The 16,063-nt window shown below is 56.5% G+C and overlaps 2 protein-coding genes across 3 annotated transcripts in view; one reads left to right on the forward strand and one right to left on the reverse strand.

Moving 5' to 3' along the window:
* Window positions 1-82: 82 nt before the first annotated feature.
* MRPL41 (mitochondrial ribosomal protein L41) lies at window positions 83-727 on the reverse strand. The gene has a single exon (XM_064170992.1). It carries the CDS (start codon window positions 598-600, stop codon window positions 193-195), a length of 408 nt encoding a protein of 135 aa, XP_064027062.1. The 5' UTR covers window positions 601-727; the 3' UTR covers window positions 83-192.
* A 154-nt stretch (window positions 728-881) lies between these two features.
* The window catches only part of PNPLA7 (patatin like phospholipase domain containing 7), a 211,226-nt gene continuing 196,044 nt past the window's right edge, over window positions 882-16,063 (forward strand). For both annotated transcript variants that reach the window (XM_064171045.1, XM_064171046.1), the window contains exons 1-8: window positions 882-989; window positions 1,677-1,711; window positions 6,293-6,355; window positions 6,739-6,826; window positions 7,904-7,986; window positions 11,588-11,676; window positions 13,349-13,489; window positions 14,958-15,117. In XM_064171045.1, the coding sequence (XP_064027115.1) occupies window positions 938-989; window positions 1,677-1,711; window positions 6,293-6,355; window positions 6,739-6,826; window positions 7,904-7,986; window positions 11,588-11,676; window positions 13,349-13,489; window positions 14,958-15,117 (711 nt within the window). In that variant the 5' untranslated portion in view covers window positions 882-937. The remainder of the gene's footprint in view (window positions 990-1,676; window positions 1,712-6,292; window positions 6,356-6,738; window positions 6,827-7,903; window positions 7,987-11,587; window positions 11,677-13,348; window positions 13,490-14,957; window positions 15,118-16,063) is intronic.

Below are 16,063 nucleotides of genomic sequence, written 5' to 3' on the forward strand. Positions count from 1 at the left end.
AGACAAGCACCGCTTCCCTTGGCGGCGGATGGGCACCACTCGCCAGCTCCCCAGCAACGACTTAAAGCAGACAAGGCAGGAGGCCAGAGCGGGAGGGTTCGGTTTAATGGCAGTGACTGCAGGGGTCCGGTCCGTGCCGGCGGTGCCTCACGCAGCAGCGATGCAGCAGCCCCAGACCCCGCGGGCGCCTCCCTACCGCACGTAGTTCTTGGGGAAGAGCTTGAAGAGCTTGCCCTCCTGCGTGGGCTCGAAGCCGTACTTCTCCAGGTTGTCGGGGTCGAAGGTGCCTTCCTTCACGTCCTTTCTGATGTGGGGAGCTACCACCTCGCTGAAGAGCTGCTTGGCCGTCATGGGCGGCTCGGAGCCCTCGGGGGTGCGGTACGACACGTACGGCTTGAGCTTGAAGCCCTCCAGGTTGGGAACGACGAACTCGGGCACCATCTCCTTGATGAGGATGAACTTCTTGTTGGCGGTGAGCACGCCTGGCCTCTTGGCGCCTCGGCCCTTGTTGTAGGTGCGCGGGCCGCGCTTGCTGGTGAACGGGGACATGCGGTCGGCTCCCCGCACCAGCCCGCGGACCAGCTGGGTCAGCAGCCCCATGCCGGACACCTGCGGGGCTCTAAGGCACGGTAACGGCGAGGCCGCAGCCTGCCCCTCGCCGCCCTCACGCCACGGCCCCGCCGCCCTCCAACACCGCCCGCTCCCATTGGCCCAGCCGCGCCGCCACCTCTGCGCCCTCCAACACCGCCCTCTCCCATTGGCTCAGCCGCGCCGGCCAATCCGCCGTTGGGGGCGGGGGCAGGGGCCCGCCCGCCAATCAGCGGCGAGCAGCGGCGGCGGTGGGCGGGGCGTGTGGGCGGCGCTCCCCGCGCGACCTTCGCCCCCGCCCGGCCCGGGAGCGGCTCCGCAGCGGCGCTCGGCGGCGGCCAGCGAGGGGATGCGGCCGGGCTGCGGGGCGGAGAGTCGACAGGTCACGGACCCGCCTCAGGGTAACTGGGGAGCGGCAGCGGCGGGGGCCAAGCCCTCGCGGGCTCTTGCAGCAGCTTGAGAGGCGCCGGTTCGCGGTGCCCGGGGAGGGAGTTTGTTTTGTAACGTCCGCGTCCCGTGAGAGGGGAGAAGCGGAGGCCGGTTGGGGGGGGGTTAGGTCTCGGCCTGTCGGACGGGCAGCAAAGCAGAGTGAGCGCGGTCCGGCCTGGGGTCCCGAGCAGCGGTCAGGGCCCGCTCGTGTCCTGTGCGGGATCGCCCCCGGCAGTGGGTGCCGGTGAGGCTCCCCGGGGCGGCAGGCGAACACCGCGGGGCTGCATTTCCCCCAGGGCGCTTCCGTGTCTGCCGGGGCGGCTGGGCTGTGGGTGCCTGGGAGGTCGCTCCCGGCAGGGTTTCAGCGCCGGTGTCCCGGGGAGGAGCAGAGCGGCAGCTCCGTGAGCTGAGCCCTGTGCTGCTGCTGCTGCCGCCCGCAGCCTTCGGCGGCTGTCCCGGCTGGAGCTCCGCTCCTCCTTGAAGGCTTGCCGGGGTTTGTTGCTCGGTGCAAAGAAGGGAGGATGCTTTCGTTCCGCTTGAATTGTCTCGTTGAGGAGGAGCAGAGCAGGGACCACGCCTTGAGCTGTGTGGGGTTATGAAGTGTGGTTGCCTCTTCCCTTAATCTTCGTCCTTTGTTTTTGTTGCTGCTGTACGTCCAGACATGGCTGAAGAAGGCAACAGCACCAGCCTTGAGGTACGATCTGCTTTGCTGTTGGTTTTGGACCTCTTTGTTTCCCCGTTGGTATCTCCAGAAGCTGATAGCTGTGGCCCCCGGGCTGACAGCCTTTGGGCCGTGCCTTCAGCTGGGGCATTTGTGCTTTGAAGGATCTTTTGTGCTTCTGGAAGTGTCCAGCTTGGTCCCGTGTTTTGTGTGTGGATGTTTTTGTTATTGCCTGCTCCTATTTGTTCATTTATTAGCCACAAAGCATTCAGCTTCTGCTTCCTGAAAGCCAGGAAGCTCTGCCCCAGCCTGAGGAGCAACTTCCTTGCTGTGAGGCTGCTGGAGGCCTGGAGCAGGCTGCCCAGAGAGGTTGTGGAGTCTCCTGCTCTGGAGACTTTCAAGACCCACCTGGCTGTGTTCCTGTGTGACCTGCCCTGGGTGATCCTGCTTTGTGGGGGGCTTGGCCTCAATGACCTCTGGAGGTCCCTTCCAACCCCTACCAAGCTATGGTTCTGTGATTCATGCTTGAAGCTGTTAGCAGGCTGATGTGATGTAAGTTCTTCCTGCTCCAGCAGTGTCCTTTTAGCCTAAAGGTGGAAGAATCACAGCATTCTCTGGCACAAGCTGGTTTGTTCTTAATCATCAGCCTGAAACTCGGTCCAGCATGGCATGTGATGCTTTTTGTAGCTGGGAAGGACAAAGCCCATGCCTGGAAACAGTTCTCAGCACTGAAAAACACCAAACAAGCCACTGGTGGAAGAAGTGGTGTGAAAATCCAGGGTCTGAAATCAGAACCCAGGGGCATGGAGCTGTGTGCTGCTGTGGGCAGTGCTGGTTGGAAGACCTTGCTCTCAGCACTGATAAGTGCTTCCACCCCTCCCTGAGTGGGGAATGTCTCACTGTTTGTTTGCCTGTGGTTGCAGGGTGAAGTTGTTAAACTCTCTGCTGCTCTGCATGAGCCCTGAGCATTATTGAGATGTCTGATTCTGTTAATTGCCTTTAATTCCCATTTTCTCAATCAGTTTTTAATCTCTTAGTGCATCTCTGCCCTCTTGCCTCGTTGGTCCTCTCACTAGGATGGGCTGAGGGTGTTCAGCCTGGAGAAGAGAAGGCTCCAGGGAGGACCTTAGAGCTGCCTGCCAGTGTGTGAAAGGACCCTACAAGAAGGCTGGAGAGGGACTTTCCATGAGGGTATTTAGAGACAGGACAAGGGGTTTTAAGCTGAAGGAGAGTAGGCTTAGGAAGTGTAGGAAGAGTAGGTCTTGGGAAGAGGCTCTTCAGTACAAGGGTGGTGAGACACTGGCACAGGTTGAGGGTGCTGAGACACTGGCACAGGTTGAGGGTGCTGAGACACTGGCACAGGTTTCCCAGGGAGGTTGTGGAGCACAGAGGCACCCAATGTGATCTTTGATCACATTGGGTGCCTCTGTGCTCCACAACCTCCCTGGAAGTGTTCAGGACCAGGTTGGATGAATCCTTGAGTGACCTTTTCTAGTGGGAGGTGTCCCTGCCCATGGGACTGGATGAGCTTTAGTGTCACTTCCAAGCCAAACCCTTCTGTGACCCTGTAAAGTGAGGGTGTTCTCAGGGCTGCCCTACAGGTGTGTTGTGTTTGAGGCTGTGTAAAGCATGTGTGAGTCCTTGGCTGTCACCCTCCTAAGAGTTCCTGCAGACTTGGGGTGCAGAACTGGTGCCTCCCCCATGGCCTCATACCTCTCCCAGGTGCTGTCATCTAATTACAAGAACCCTCAGAGGCCTGGCAGAGCTGCCATGTGAGGAGAGGCTGAGAGAGCCTGGACAAGAGAGGGCTGAGGGGAGACCTTATTGCCCTGGAGCAGGACAGACAGGAGGATGCAGACTTGATTTCCACAAGCAGTGCTATGGAGAGGACAGGGGATGATGGGGACAGGCTCCTGCTGGGGCCATTCCCATTGGGCTCCAGAAGGAAATGTTTGCCCAGGAGCACAGTCAGAGGCTGGAATCATCTGCCAAGGGCAGCAGTGGAGTGCCCTGCACTGGGCAGTTGAGGACTCCTCTTGCCAGGGTGCTGGAGCAGCTCACTGCAGCTCTGCTGTGACCTGGAGAGGTTGGAGCAGATGATCCTTAGGGTCCCTTCCAACCTGGCATTCTGTGACCTGCTTCTGTGTCTCAAGTGTCTGCATGGCTGCAGCCTGTTTGCTCTCTGCTTTCCCAGCAGGGCTGTCAGACAAGTGTCCCCCTGAGGCAGGGGCTTCTGTCAGGGATTCACTGCTGCTTCTGAGGAACCTTGCCAGAACCTCTTCATTTGTTTTGGAGGTCTGAATTTCTTTCCCTCTTCACCTTTGTGCGTTGGGGCCTGAGGGCTCAGCCTGTGCCTCTGTGTGTGTTTTGCTCATCAGTTTGTTCCCCTCGGGCAGCAGCAATGTGTCTGGCAGTTAGCAACTACTATTTTGGATGTTATTTGAGCTGATACAGGCCTGGGTAGGAGCAGAACCCTGCATGTCCCTGGAGTAAATGAAGTGAGCACAATAGGCTCACACTTGAGCTTCCAGCTCCGTGTCTGCTCTGTGTTGCTAGCAAAGATGCAGCTTTGCCTCCTCAAATTCTTGTGGCTTCCCCTGCACCCCCCTAAGGACAGTCTGCTGAGAGCAGTGGTTGGGTCAGTTTGACTCCTGTTGGAGGATCAGTTGTTGTTCTGCTGTGTGGCAGCTTCAGAGGACAGGCTGATGACAGTGCTGTGTTGCAGTGGACTGGTCAGACAGGGGCTGAGTTTGCACTGGAGAGCTGGAATGGATTTCAGGAGAGAGACAGACTGGTTTGGTGACTCTTGGTGTGCCTTTATTTCCCTCCTGATGGCACAGCTGAACTCAGAAGTGATGCAGACCTGCAGTCAAGGGCAGAAACTGGCACCTGAACTGTGTGTATAGCACTTCTTGGATCACAGAAGGAGTTGAGCTGGAAGGGACCTTCAAGAACATGGGCAGGGACACCTCCCACCAGCAGGGACACCTCCCACCAGCACAGGCTGCTCAAGGCCTCATCCAGCCTGGATTTCAACACCTTCAGGCAGGAGGCAGCCACAGCCTCCCTGGGCAGCCTGTTCCAGTCTCTCCCCACCCTCACTCTCAACAATCTCTTCCTCCTCTCCACTCTCACTCTCCCCTCTCCCAGCTCAAAGCCATTGTCCCTCAGCCTGCCACTCCCAGCCCTTGTACAAATCCCCTCCCCAGCTCTCTTGCAGCCCCTTCAGGCACTGGAATGCTGCTCTGAAGTCTCCCTGCAGCCTTGTCTTCTGCAGGCTGCACAGCCCCAACCCTCCCAGCCTATAGGGGAGGTTCTCCAGCCTCTGATTATCCTGGTGGCCTCTTCTGGACCTGCTTCAGCAGCTTCGTGTCCTTTTTGTGCTGGGGGCATAATCAAATACTTGCAAGGCTCAGGACTTAGAGGGGGAGGTGTCCTTGTACTCAGCTTGTGTCTTGCTTGCTCCTTTCTTGTTCTTATTCACAGATTTCTCCTCCCTTTCTGGTCTGTTTTGAGCTGATGTTTGTGAGATGTTTTTTCCTGGTCAACAACAGTTGGCTCATGTCCCAGGACAGCTACCTTAGGTTAGAGCTTCTCCCCATGTGCATAGTTTTCTTTGTGTGATTCATTCAGCCTGCTGGTTTCTGGCTTGCTTCCCCAGCCTCCTGAAGTCCTGTACATCAGCTTCTCATCCTTGCTGCTCTGAGTGGCACAGAAAGTTATCACCTCACTCTTTGACCCTGTTTTAGGGCTCTTTAGGACTGTGTTCAAGAGGCAGCAGTGCAGGACTCCCTCTCCACTGAATGTCTTGTGTTGGTGAAGTGTGCTGGGGTTGAAAGGAAGAGGTTGGAAAATCACAGAACCAGAGAATGGTTTGGGTTGGAAGGGACCCTCAAAGCTCATCCAGTCTAACCCCCTGCAGTCAGCAGGGACATGCTCCACCACATCAGGTTGCTCAGAGTCTTGTTGAGCCTCACCTTGACTGTTTCCAGGGATGAGGCCACAACTATCACCCTGGGCAACCTGTTGTAGTGCTCCAACACCCTCATGGTGCAGAACTTGTGCTTAGCATCCAGTCTAAATCTGCTCTGCTGCAGTTTCAAACCATTGTCCCTCATCCTACTACTCTAAGCCTTTGTGAAAATTCCCCCTCCCAGCTCTCCTGCAGCTCCTTCAGGCACTGGAAAGCTGCTCTCAGCTCTCCCTGCAGCCTTCTCTTCTCCAGGCTGAACAGCCCCAACTCTCCCAGCCTGTCCCCCCAGGGGAGCTTCTCCAGCCCTCTGATCGCCTTTGTGGCCTCCTCTGGAGCTACTCCATCAGCTCCAGGTCTCTCTTGTGTTGGGGGTCCCATAGCTGGCCCCAGCCCAGCAGATGAGGCCTCCCCAGGGCAGAGCAGAGGGGCAGGGTCCCCTCTCTCCATCTCTGCCCACACTGCTTTGGATGCAGCCCAGGCTGCCCTTGGTCTTCTGTACTGCCAGTACCCACTGCTGGCTCTGTCCTACTCCTCACCCACCAGCACCTACAAGTCCTTTCCCAGCCCAGGCACTGAGGTATTTTTGTGGAGGCTTTTTGCCAGTTGTGGGGAACTAATTTCACCTTCTCTTTTGTTGCTAGGCTGTTTCAGCCCTTGGAACCCCAATTGTCCAGTTTGTGGAAGACAGGATACAGACAACGATGGTAACGTAGAGTTTGATCTGCTGGGCTGAAGGAACCTGTGTGTAGCTACCCCTGAGCTCTGGGAGCTCGAAGTCACAAAGTCTGAGTGGTTGTTCCTTTGCTGTGCATGAGGCAGGGATTAATCCTTGTGACTTCATCCCACGGGCACTGAATTGATCTTTGGGGTTGGAGGGGGAAATGCTGCCTGCTTTGTGAGGGAGACACTGCCACGGTCTGAGCTCTTTCCACGTGTGGAGGCGCAGTTTAAAATCAAGCATTTATGAACGTGCTTGACTTGCTTGGGCTTCTTCCTGAGCTAAGTGCTCTTCAGTCCTCCAAGAAGTGCTTAATTTTCTGTGTTAGAAGTTTCCTAACTCCTTTCCTCCCCCCAATTCCTCTGACAGCTGACTGGGATGGCGATCGGAGCTGCCGTGGCCCTGCTGCTTATAGCAGTCGTTGTCTTTGTTGTCTACAGAAGAGTGAAGCAATCCAGTAAGTCCTCAGCAGCTCTTTGCAAACCACTTTGTCTCAGCTGCCTGCAGTGCTGTGGGAACCAGGTCTGGTGGGCTCTGTACTAGCTGCTTGCTGTGAGGTTAGGGGCTCCTTGCAGGGAAGCAGCTTGAGAGGGATGAAGAACTCTGCTGCTTCGCTTGCCGAGGGCTGAGTGTGGATTTCACAGCTCTCACCTGCAGGATGCTGGAGGGTTTTGATTCTCTGCTGGATGAGAGCCTCGGTGGCTGTTGGCATGCAGAGGATTTCAGCTGTGATTTGCTTAGTGTTTAAAGGCATTGAGGAGGTCCAGAGCAGGGCAATGAAGGTGGTGAAAGGTGTGCAGAGCAAATCTTGCGAGGAGCAGCTGAAGGAACTGGGAGGAAAAGAGGCACAGGGGAGACTTTTTCTAGATACCTGCCACCCCCCTGACAAGAGGTTGGAGCCAGGTGGGGGTTGGTCTCTTCTTCCTTGTAGGAGGTGATATAGGACAAGAGGAAGTGGCCTCAGGTTGCACCAGGGAAGGTTTGGGTTGCATTTTAGAAGTAACTTATTCACTGAAAGGGCTCTCAGACTGAAAGAGCTTCCTAGGGAGGCAGTTGAATCCCTATCCTTGGAGGTATTTCAGCACATGGTGCTGAGGGCTGTGGGTTAGCCCCAGCCTTGGCAGAGCTGGAGGATGGTTTGACTTGGTGATCTTAAAGGGGTTTTCCAACCGAAACAGCTCTATGGTTCTAAGATTGCGTGGCTCACCGTTAGAGTGGTGACAGATGGGTGAATGGCAGGGTTGCTTTGTGAGCTTAAAGTGACCTGATCTTTGGATCTGTTTTGAGAGTCTTTTTACCTCCTCCAGTGATCATGTAGGAGCCTCAGGCTCCTCCCTAGCCAGGCTTGGCTCACCAGAGTTGGGTAAGAAGTTTCTTCTCTTGGTTTGAATTCTACCTGCTGGCCACGGGAGCTTGCTGCTTAGTAGAGGGAGTTGTAGCTGGTGGTAAGGAGGTAGAAGCAACCTGTGCTGGGTTTGTTTTGCCTTGGCACAGACCTGCAGGGGCTTTCTGATGGGATGCTTCTCTGTTCCAGAACAACTACAGCCACACGTGCCTCAGTACAGGTTCCGCAAGAGAGACAAAGTCATGTTCTATGGGAGGAAGATCATGAGGAAGGTGAGGACTCCTGGCATGGTGGGAGGGCAGGGGAGGTCAAAACCCACTTGGGGAGGTGCTGTAGACTTTGCAGTGCTTCTCTTGCTCTGCCTGGCCCAGGGTGTTTGCTAAGGAGCAAGGGCAAGGTGTGAGTGCATTTCGTGTTCCCACTTGCACTTTGCCTCTGAACAGGATCAGAGCACTCAGAGATGTGGGACTGAGAGCTGGAAACTGCCACAACCCCCTGTCCATGAGGGTCATCTTGGCACTGCTTCCTCGGGGAGCTTGCCCAGCAGTGCTGGGAGGGCCCCAGCTCCAGTGTATCACAGTATCATCAGGGCTGGAAGAGACCTCACAGATCATCAAGCCCAACCCTTTAGCACAGAGCTCAAGGCCAGACCATGGCACCAAGTGCCACGTCCAGTCCTGCCTTGAACAGCTCCAGGGACGGCGACTCCACCACCTCCCCGGGCAGCCCATTCCAGTGTCCAATGACTCTCTCAGGGAAGAACTTTCTCCTCACCTCCAGCCTAAATCTCCCCTGGCACAGCCTGAGGCTGTGTCCTCTTGTTCTGGTGCTGGCCACCTGAGAGAAGAGAGCAACCTCCTCCTGGCCACAACCTCCCCTCAGGTAGTTGCAGACAGCAATGAGGTCTCCCCTGAGCCTCCTCTTCTCCAGGCTAACCAATCCCAGCTCCCTCAGCCTCTCCTCGTAGGGCTGTGCTCAAGGCCTCTCCCCAGCCTCGTTGCCCTTCTCTGGACACGCTCAAGCATCTCAATGTCCCTCCTAAACTGGGGGGCCCAGAACTGAACACAGCACTCAAGGTGTGGTCTAACCAGTGCAGAGTACAGGGGCAGAATGACCTCCCTGCTCCTGCTGACCACACCATTGCTGATGCAGGCCAGGATGCCACTGGCTCTCTTGGCCACCTGGGCACACTGCTGGCTCATGTTCAGGTGGGTATCAATCAGCACCCCCAGATCCCTCTCTGTCTGGCTGCTCTCAGCCACTCTGACCCCAGCCTGTACCTCTGCATGGGGTTGTTGTGGCCAAAGTGCAGCACCAGCACTTGGAGCTATTGAACTCCATCCCCTTGGACTCTGCCCATCTGTGCAGGCAGTCAAGGTCCTGCTGCAGAGCCCTTCTGCCCTCCAACCCAGCCACATCTGCCCCCAGCTTGGTGTCATCTGCACACTTGCTGATGACTGACTCCATGCCCTCATCCAGGTCATCTATGAAGCTGCTAAAGAGGATGGGGCCCAGCACAGATCCCTGAGGGACACCACTAGTGACAGCTGCCAGCTGGATGTGGCACCATTCACCACCACTCTCTGGGCTCAGCCCTCCAGCCAGTTCCTAACCCAGCACAGAGTGTTGCTATCCAAGCCATGGGCTGACAGCTGCTCCCAGTTGCCCTCAGTGATCTTTCTCCCAGAATTGCTCCTGCAAAGGAAATGCAGGGAATAAATATCTGTAAAAGTCACCTTTTTTTGCAGCCATTAAAACTGTCCTCAACATGAACAGGAGCTAAGAGATGCTGAGAGGTAGAGCCCTTAGAGCTCACACCTTGGTTGTCCACTGTGGGGGGGTCAAGGCTGTGGAAGCTTCCTCAGCGAATGCCACTGGCCTGGCTCAGGGCTCCTGCAGTTCTGCCTGAAGTGCTGATGCGGCAGCACCGCGTTCTCCTTCTGGGCAAGCCTCTCCAGACGTGCTGTGGAGGAAAAGGAGATGATCAAGGGCAGAGACGCTTTCCCCTGGGGTTCAGCTCCTTTGGGAGCCGACCAGAGAGCCGCTCCCGTTTGGCGGTGCCGGCGGAGGCGCTGTGCTGGCCGTGCAGTTGCTGCATGGCTCCAGACGGGGGCGCTCAGCAGCCGCCGAGAGCGAGCCGGAGCCGGAGCCGGAGCCTGGGCGCAGCTCCGCTGCTGGTCACGGCCGCAGCGCCCTTAGGGCTGGAAATGACCTTCGCGTTCAGGGCTGAGCTCATTGCTGCCTGCAGCTGCCTGCAGGGAGGCTGTAGCCAGGTGGGGTTGGGCTCTGCTGCCAGGCAGCCAGCAACAGAAGAAGGGGACAGAGTCTCAAGCTGTGCCAGGGCAGGTCTAGGCTGGATGTTGTTAGGAAGTTGTTGTCAGAGAGAGTGATTGGCATTGGAATGGGCTGCCCAGGGAGGTGGTGGAGTCTGTGTGGCTGGAGGTGTTGAAGCCAAGCCTGGCTGGGGCACTTAGTGCCATGGTCTGGTTGACCATGAGGAGAGGCTGAGGGAGCTGGGATTGGTTAGCCTGGAGAAGAGGAGGCTCAGGGCAGACCTCATTGCTGTCTGCAGCTACCTGAGGGGAGGTTGTGGCCAGGAGGAGGTTGCTCTCTTCTCTCAGGTGGCCAGCACCAGAACGAGAGGACACAGCCTCAGGCTGTGCCAGGGGAGATTTAGGCTGGAGGTGAGGAGAAAGTTCTTCCCTGAGAGAGTCATTGGGCACTGGAATGGGCTGCCTGGGGAGGTGGTGGAGTCGCCGTCCCTGGAGCTGTTGAAGGCAGGACTGGATGTGGCACTTGGTGCCATGGTCTGGCCTTGAGCTCTGTGCTAAAGGGTTGGACTTGATGATCTATGAGGTCTCTTCCAACCCTGATGATACTGTGATACTGTGACTGGCTAGGGCAGGTTGGACTGGATGATCTTTGAGGTCTCTTCCAACCTGCTTGATTCTGTGATTGAGTCCAGCCAGTAACCCTACTGTACCTCACAGCCTCAAGCACCACATCTGCAGGGCTTTTAAACACCTCCAGGGGTGATGAGTCCACCTCCTTGAGCAACTTGTTCCAATCTCTTGGCCACTCTTGCAGCAAAGGCATTTTTCCTCATCTCCAACCTAACCCTCCCCTGGCACAATTTCAGGTCATTTCTTCTCCTATCCACCTGATACTAGGGAGCAGAGCCCAACCCTCACTTCACTGCAGCCTCCTGTCAGGGAGTTGTAGAGAGCAATGAGGTCTTCCCTCACTCTCCTCTTGTCCACACTGGACATCCCAGTTTCCTCAGCTGCTCTCTCCAGCCCTGTTCTCCAGACCCTTCCCCAGCTTTGCCCATCTCTGAACATGTTTCAGCTCCTCAGTGTTCCTCTTGGAGTGAGATGCCCCAAAGTGAACACAGTACTCAGGTGTGGCCTCATCAGTGCAAATTACAGAGGGATGATCTCCTCCCTGGTCCTGCTGGCCACACCATTGCTGATCCAAGCCAGGATGCTGTTGGCCTATGTGGCCACCTGGGCCCATGCTGGCTCATGAACCAGTTTACCAGCATCACAGGCTGCTGCAGGAGTAGTGGAGCTTTAAACATTGCTGATGTGCCTGATGTTGAGTGTTCCTGCCTGAGGAGCATACAGCTGGGGAGTATTTTCCCTCCATCATCCCTTACCACTGGAGTGATTGCTACAAAATGCACTCCACTTGCTTGGAGAAAGGAAGTACTCCTGGAGCAGATGTTCCAGGCCCTCCAAGGTCTTCTTAATGCTTCACTCTGCTCATCTTCTAATGACTTGGAGCCTTTGCAGGGTTGGGGGCAGTGGGTTGGGTTTTTGGTTTTGTTTGGCTCTTCCTAAGTGTGTGTTTGTTTCCCTGATTCCCTCCTAGGTTACAACTCTCCCCAACTCCCTGGTTGGGAACACTGTGCCTCGCCAAAGGATGCGCAAGAGGGCCAAGGTTCTGTCTTTGGCTAAAAGGTATCTGGGGGGTTGGGACTGGAGAAGTTTTGGCAAGAAAGGGTGGTTTGGTGGTGGTGTGGAGCCTTATCCCTAGCAGAGCACTGAAAACACACGCACAGCTGCAGGGGAGGTGTTGCAGAGCTGCAGGGGAGGTGTTGCTGAGCTGCTGGGAGGTGTTGCTGAGCTGCTGGGGAGGTGTTGCTGAGCTGCTGGGGAGGTGTTGCTGAGCTGCTGGGGAGGTGTTGCTGAGCTGCTGGGGAGGTGTTGCTGAGCTGCAGGGGAGGTGTTGCTGAGCTGCTGGGGAGGTGTTGCAGAGCTGCTGGGGAGGTGTTGCAGAGCTGCTGGGGAGGTGTTGCAGAGCTGCAGGGAGGTGTTGCAGAGCTGCAGGGAGGTGTTGCAGAGCTGCAGGGGAGGTGTTGCTGAGCTGCAGGAGAGGCGTTGCAGAGCAGCTGGGGAGGTGTTGCTGGGAGGGTTGCTCAGTGGAGTGGTTTGTGCAGGCAGTGCTGGCTCTGGTTCTGCTGAGGGGCAGCTGGAGGGTAGCATGGTGCTGTCTGATCTGACTGCTAGTGGGCTACCTGCTCATTCTATGGCCCAGGAGTGTGCTAGGGCTTCCTGGAGGCTGTTTGCCAAGGGTGTGCTCAAGTGCCTGTGTCTACCTTTGAGGAGCTTGGAGTTAGCCAGAGGGGCTTTGATCAGAGGGCTGGAGCCACCTTCCCTGTGGGCACAGGCTGGGAGAGTTGGGGCTGTTTGGCCTGCAGAAGAGAAGGCTGCAGGGAGACCTCAGAACAGCTTCCAGTGCGTGAAGGGGCTGCAGGAGAGCTGGGGAGGGACTCTGGGCAAGGGCTGGGAGTGGCAGGCTGAGGGACAATGGCTTTGAGCTGGGAGAGGGGAGAGTGAGAGTGGAGAGGAGGAAGAAATTGTTGAGAGGGTGGGGAGAGACTGGCACAGGTTGCTCAAGGAGGCTGTGGCTGCCCCCTGCTGAGGTGTTGAAAGAGGCCTTGAGCAGCCTGTGCTGGTGGGAGGTGTCCCTGCCCGTGGCAAGGGCCTGGCACTGGATGTTCTTGAAGGTCCCTTCCATCCTGACCCATTCTGAGAGAGTTTGGGCTGTTCAGCCTGGAGAGGAGAAGGCTCTGAGGAGACCTTTTAGTGGCCCTCCAATATCTGAAAGGGACTACAGGAAAGCTGGGGAGGGACTTTTAGGGTGTCAGGTAGTGATAGAACTGGGGGGAATGGAGGAAAGCTGGAGGTGGGTGGGCTCAGACTGGGGTAGGGTAGGATGTCCCTGCCCATGGCAGGGGGGCTGGAACTAGATGATCCTTGTGGTCCCTTCCAGCCCTGACTGGTTCTATGGTTCTATGAGTGTTAAAAAGACATTCTTCAGCATGAGAGTGGTGATACCCTGGCACAGGCTGCCCAGGGAGGTGGTGGAAGCCTCATCCCTGGGTGTTTTTGAGGCCAGGCTGGCTGTGTCTCTGAGCAACCTCATCTAGTGTGAGGTGTCCCTGCCTATGGCAGAGGGCTTGGAACTGGATGATCTTAGGGGTCCCTTCCAGCCCTGACAATTGGGTTGGGTCTGTGGGGGTGGGTCTGTGGGCTGACTTTGCTGCAGTCAGCCTGGTGCCAGCACACAGGCAGTGCCTAAGCAAGTGAGGAGACCTCCTGAGTTCCTGACTTGTGTTCTCCTTTGCAGGATCCTGCGCATTAAGAAGGAATGTCCAACCCTGCAGCCAAAGGAGCCACCTCCCTCTCTGCTGGAGGCAGACCTGACTGAATTCGATGTGAAGAACTCCCATCTGCCATCAGAAGTTCTCTACATGCTTAAAAATGTTAGGTAATGTTCAAGGGAAAGTCCCTCCCCAGTTCTCCTGCAGCCCCTTCAGGTACTGGAAGGTTGCTCTAAGGTCTCCCTGCAGCCTTCTTTTCTGCAGGCTGAACAGTCCCAACTGTCCCAGCCTGTCCCCACAGGGGAGCTTCTCCAGACTCTGATCACCTTGGTGGCCTCCTTTGGACCCTCTCCGACAGTTCCAGGTCCTTTTTGTGCTCCAGAAGTGGAGGCAGTGCTGCAGGTGTGGTCTCAGCAGAGCAGAGGGTCAAAATCCCCTCCCTTGTCTTGCTGCTCACACTTCTCAGCATGTGAAGTTGGAAGGGACCTCTGGGCACATCCAGTCCAAGCCTCTGCTCCAGCAGGGCACCCACAGCAGCTTGCCCAGGAGCACAATGGCCAGGGGGGAGCTGGAAGCTCTCCAGAGCAGGAGACTGCACAACCTCTCTGGACAGCCTGCTCCAGGCCTCCAGCACCCTCACACCAAAGAAGCTCCAAGTGGAAATGTGCAGTGCTGCAGCTTGTGCCTGCTGCCCCTTTCCTCTAGCAGTGTGTGAGCCTTGCAGGTCTTTGTATTTCATCCCTCTGGGCAGTCATGCTGGGGTCTGCTCCAGGGAGTTGGGGTGTACTTTGTACAAGCAGAGATTCACACAATGGGTTGGGTTGGAAGAGAAGTTAAAGCTCATCCAGCTCCAACCCCCTGCCATGGGCAGGGACACCTCCCACCAGCACAGGGTGCTCAAGGCCTTGTCCCAGCCTTCAACAACTCCACTCTTGGAGCCTCCTTAAGATCTCTGAGCAACCTGTTCCAGTACCTCAGCACCTTCTGAAACTGGTGGCCTTGCTCTGAATGATACTCAGAGGTGTTTAAGAGGAGGCTGCATGAGGCACTTGGTGCCATGGGTTAGGTCATTAGAAGGTTAGGTGCTAGGTTGGACTCCATGATCTTGAAGGTCTTTTCCAACCTGCTTCTTGAAGGGAGGCTGTAGCCAGGTGGGGTTGGTCTCTTCTACCAGGAACCCAGAGACAGAACAAGCCTCAAGCTGTGCCAGGCCAGGTTCAGGCTGGATGTTAGGAAGAAGTTCTTCCCAGCAAGAGAGATTGGCATTGGAATGGGCTGCCCAGGGAGGTGGTGGAGTCCCCATCCCTGGAGGTGTGTCAGAGGAGGCTGCATGAGGCACTTTGTGCCATGGGTTAGTTAATGAGAAGCTGTTAGGTGCTAGGTTGGACTTGATGATCCTAGAGGGCTTTTCCAGCCTGGTTGATTGGGTTTCAGGAAGGAGCTCCAGCATTTCACAGTGCTCCCAGTTCTGTCTTGGGGAGTTCTGCTCCTCCTGCCATGCTGCTGGACTGCCAACAGCTCCCCCTGCGCTTCCTCTGCTGGTTGTTCCTGGGGGTTTTGCTGCCTTAGGGAGGATATTTCCAAGGCAGTGCTGATTTTTGTCTTTTCCCTCCCTCTGCATTTTCTTTCCTGCAGGGTCCTTGGCCACTTTGAGAAGCCTCTTTTCCTGGAACTGTGCAAGCACATGGTTTTTGTGCAACTGCATGAAGGAGAGTACATCTTCCGGCCTGGGCAGCTGGACAACAGCATCTATGTGGTGCAGGATGGCAGGCTGGAAGTTTGCATCCAAGAGAGTGTAAGCATCTGTGGCTGCTGAGATCAAGCTGTTGGCATCAGTCATGAAATGGTTTAGGTTGTTGGGAGCCTCAAAGCTCAGCTAGTTTGACCTCCCTGCCATAGGCAGGGACACCTCCCACTAGAACAGGTTGCTCAGGGTCTCATCCAGCCTGGTCCTGAACACCTTCAGGGAGGTTGTGGAGCACAGAAGCACCCAATGTGATCAAAGATCACATTGGGTGCTTCTGTGCTCCACAACCTCCCTGGGAAACCTGTGCCAGTGTCTCAGCACCCTCAACCTGTGCCAGTGTCTCAGCACCCTCAACCTGTGCCAGTGTCTCCCCACCCTCAACCTTGTTGTGGCCTTTGCAGTACCTGAAGGGGGCTACAGGAAAGCTGGGAAGGGACTTTTAAGGCTGTCAGGGAGTGCCAGGAGTGGGTGGGGAATGGAGCAAAGCTGGAGGTGGGGAGAGTGAGGCTGGAGGTGAGGAGGAAGTTGTTGAGCAGGAGAGTGGTGAGAGGCTGGGATGGGCTGCCCAGGGAGGTGGTTGAGGCCCCATGGCTGGAGGTGTTTGAGGCCAGGCTGGCTGAGGCTGTGTGCAGCCTGCTCTAGGGTAGGGTGTCCCTGGGCATGGCAGGGGGGTTGGAACTGGCTGCTCCTTGTGGTCCCTTCCAGGATGAGGTCTGGCCTCAGCCTTCTCTTCTCCACACTCCACACCCCCGGCTCCCTCAGCTGCTCCTCCCCAGCCCTCTTCTCCAGACCCTTCCCCAGCTTTGTTGCCCTCCTCTGGACCTGCTCCAGCCTCTCAGTGTCCTTCTTGGAGTGAGTGGCCCAAAACTGAGCCCAGGATTTGAGCTGTGGCCTCAGCAGTGCTGAGCTTTTAGTTGTTGGGTTTACCACATTCTGGAGGCTGCTGTAAGACTTTGGTGTCTGAGTTAGCAGACTTCCATCAGAGCAGGCAGGA

Source organism: Pogoniulus pusillus, chromosome 35, assembly GCF_015220805.1.
Source record: "Pogoniulus pusillus isolate bPogPus1 chromosome 35, bPogPus1.pri, whole genome shotgun sequence".
In the NCBI taxonomy this organism is placed as follows: Eukaryota; Metazoa; Chordata; class Aves; order Piciformes; family Lybiidae; genus Pogoniulus; species Pogoniulus pusillus.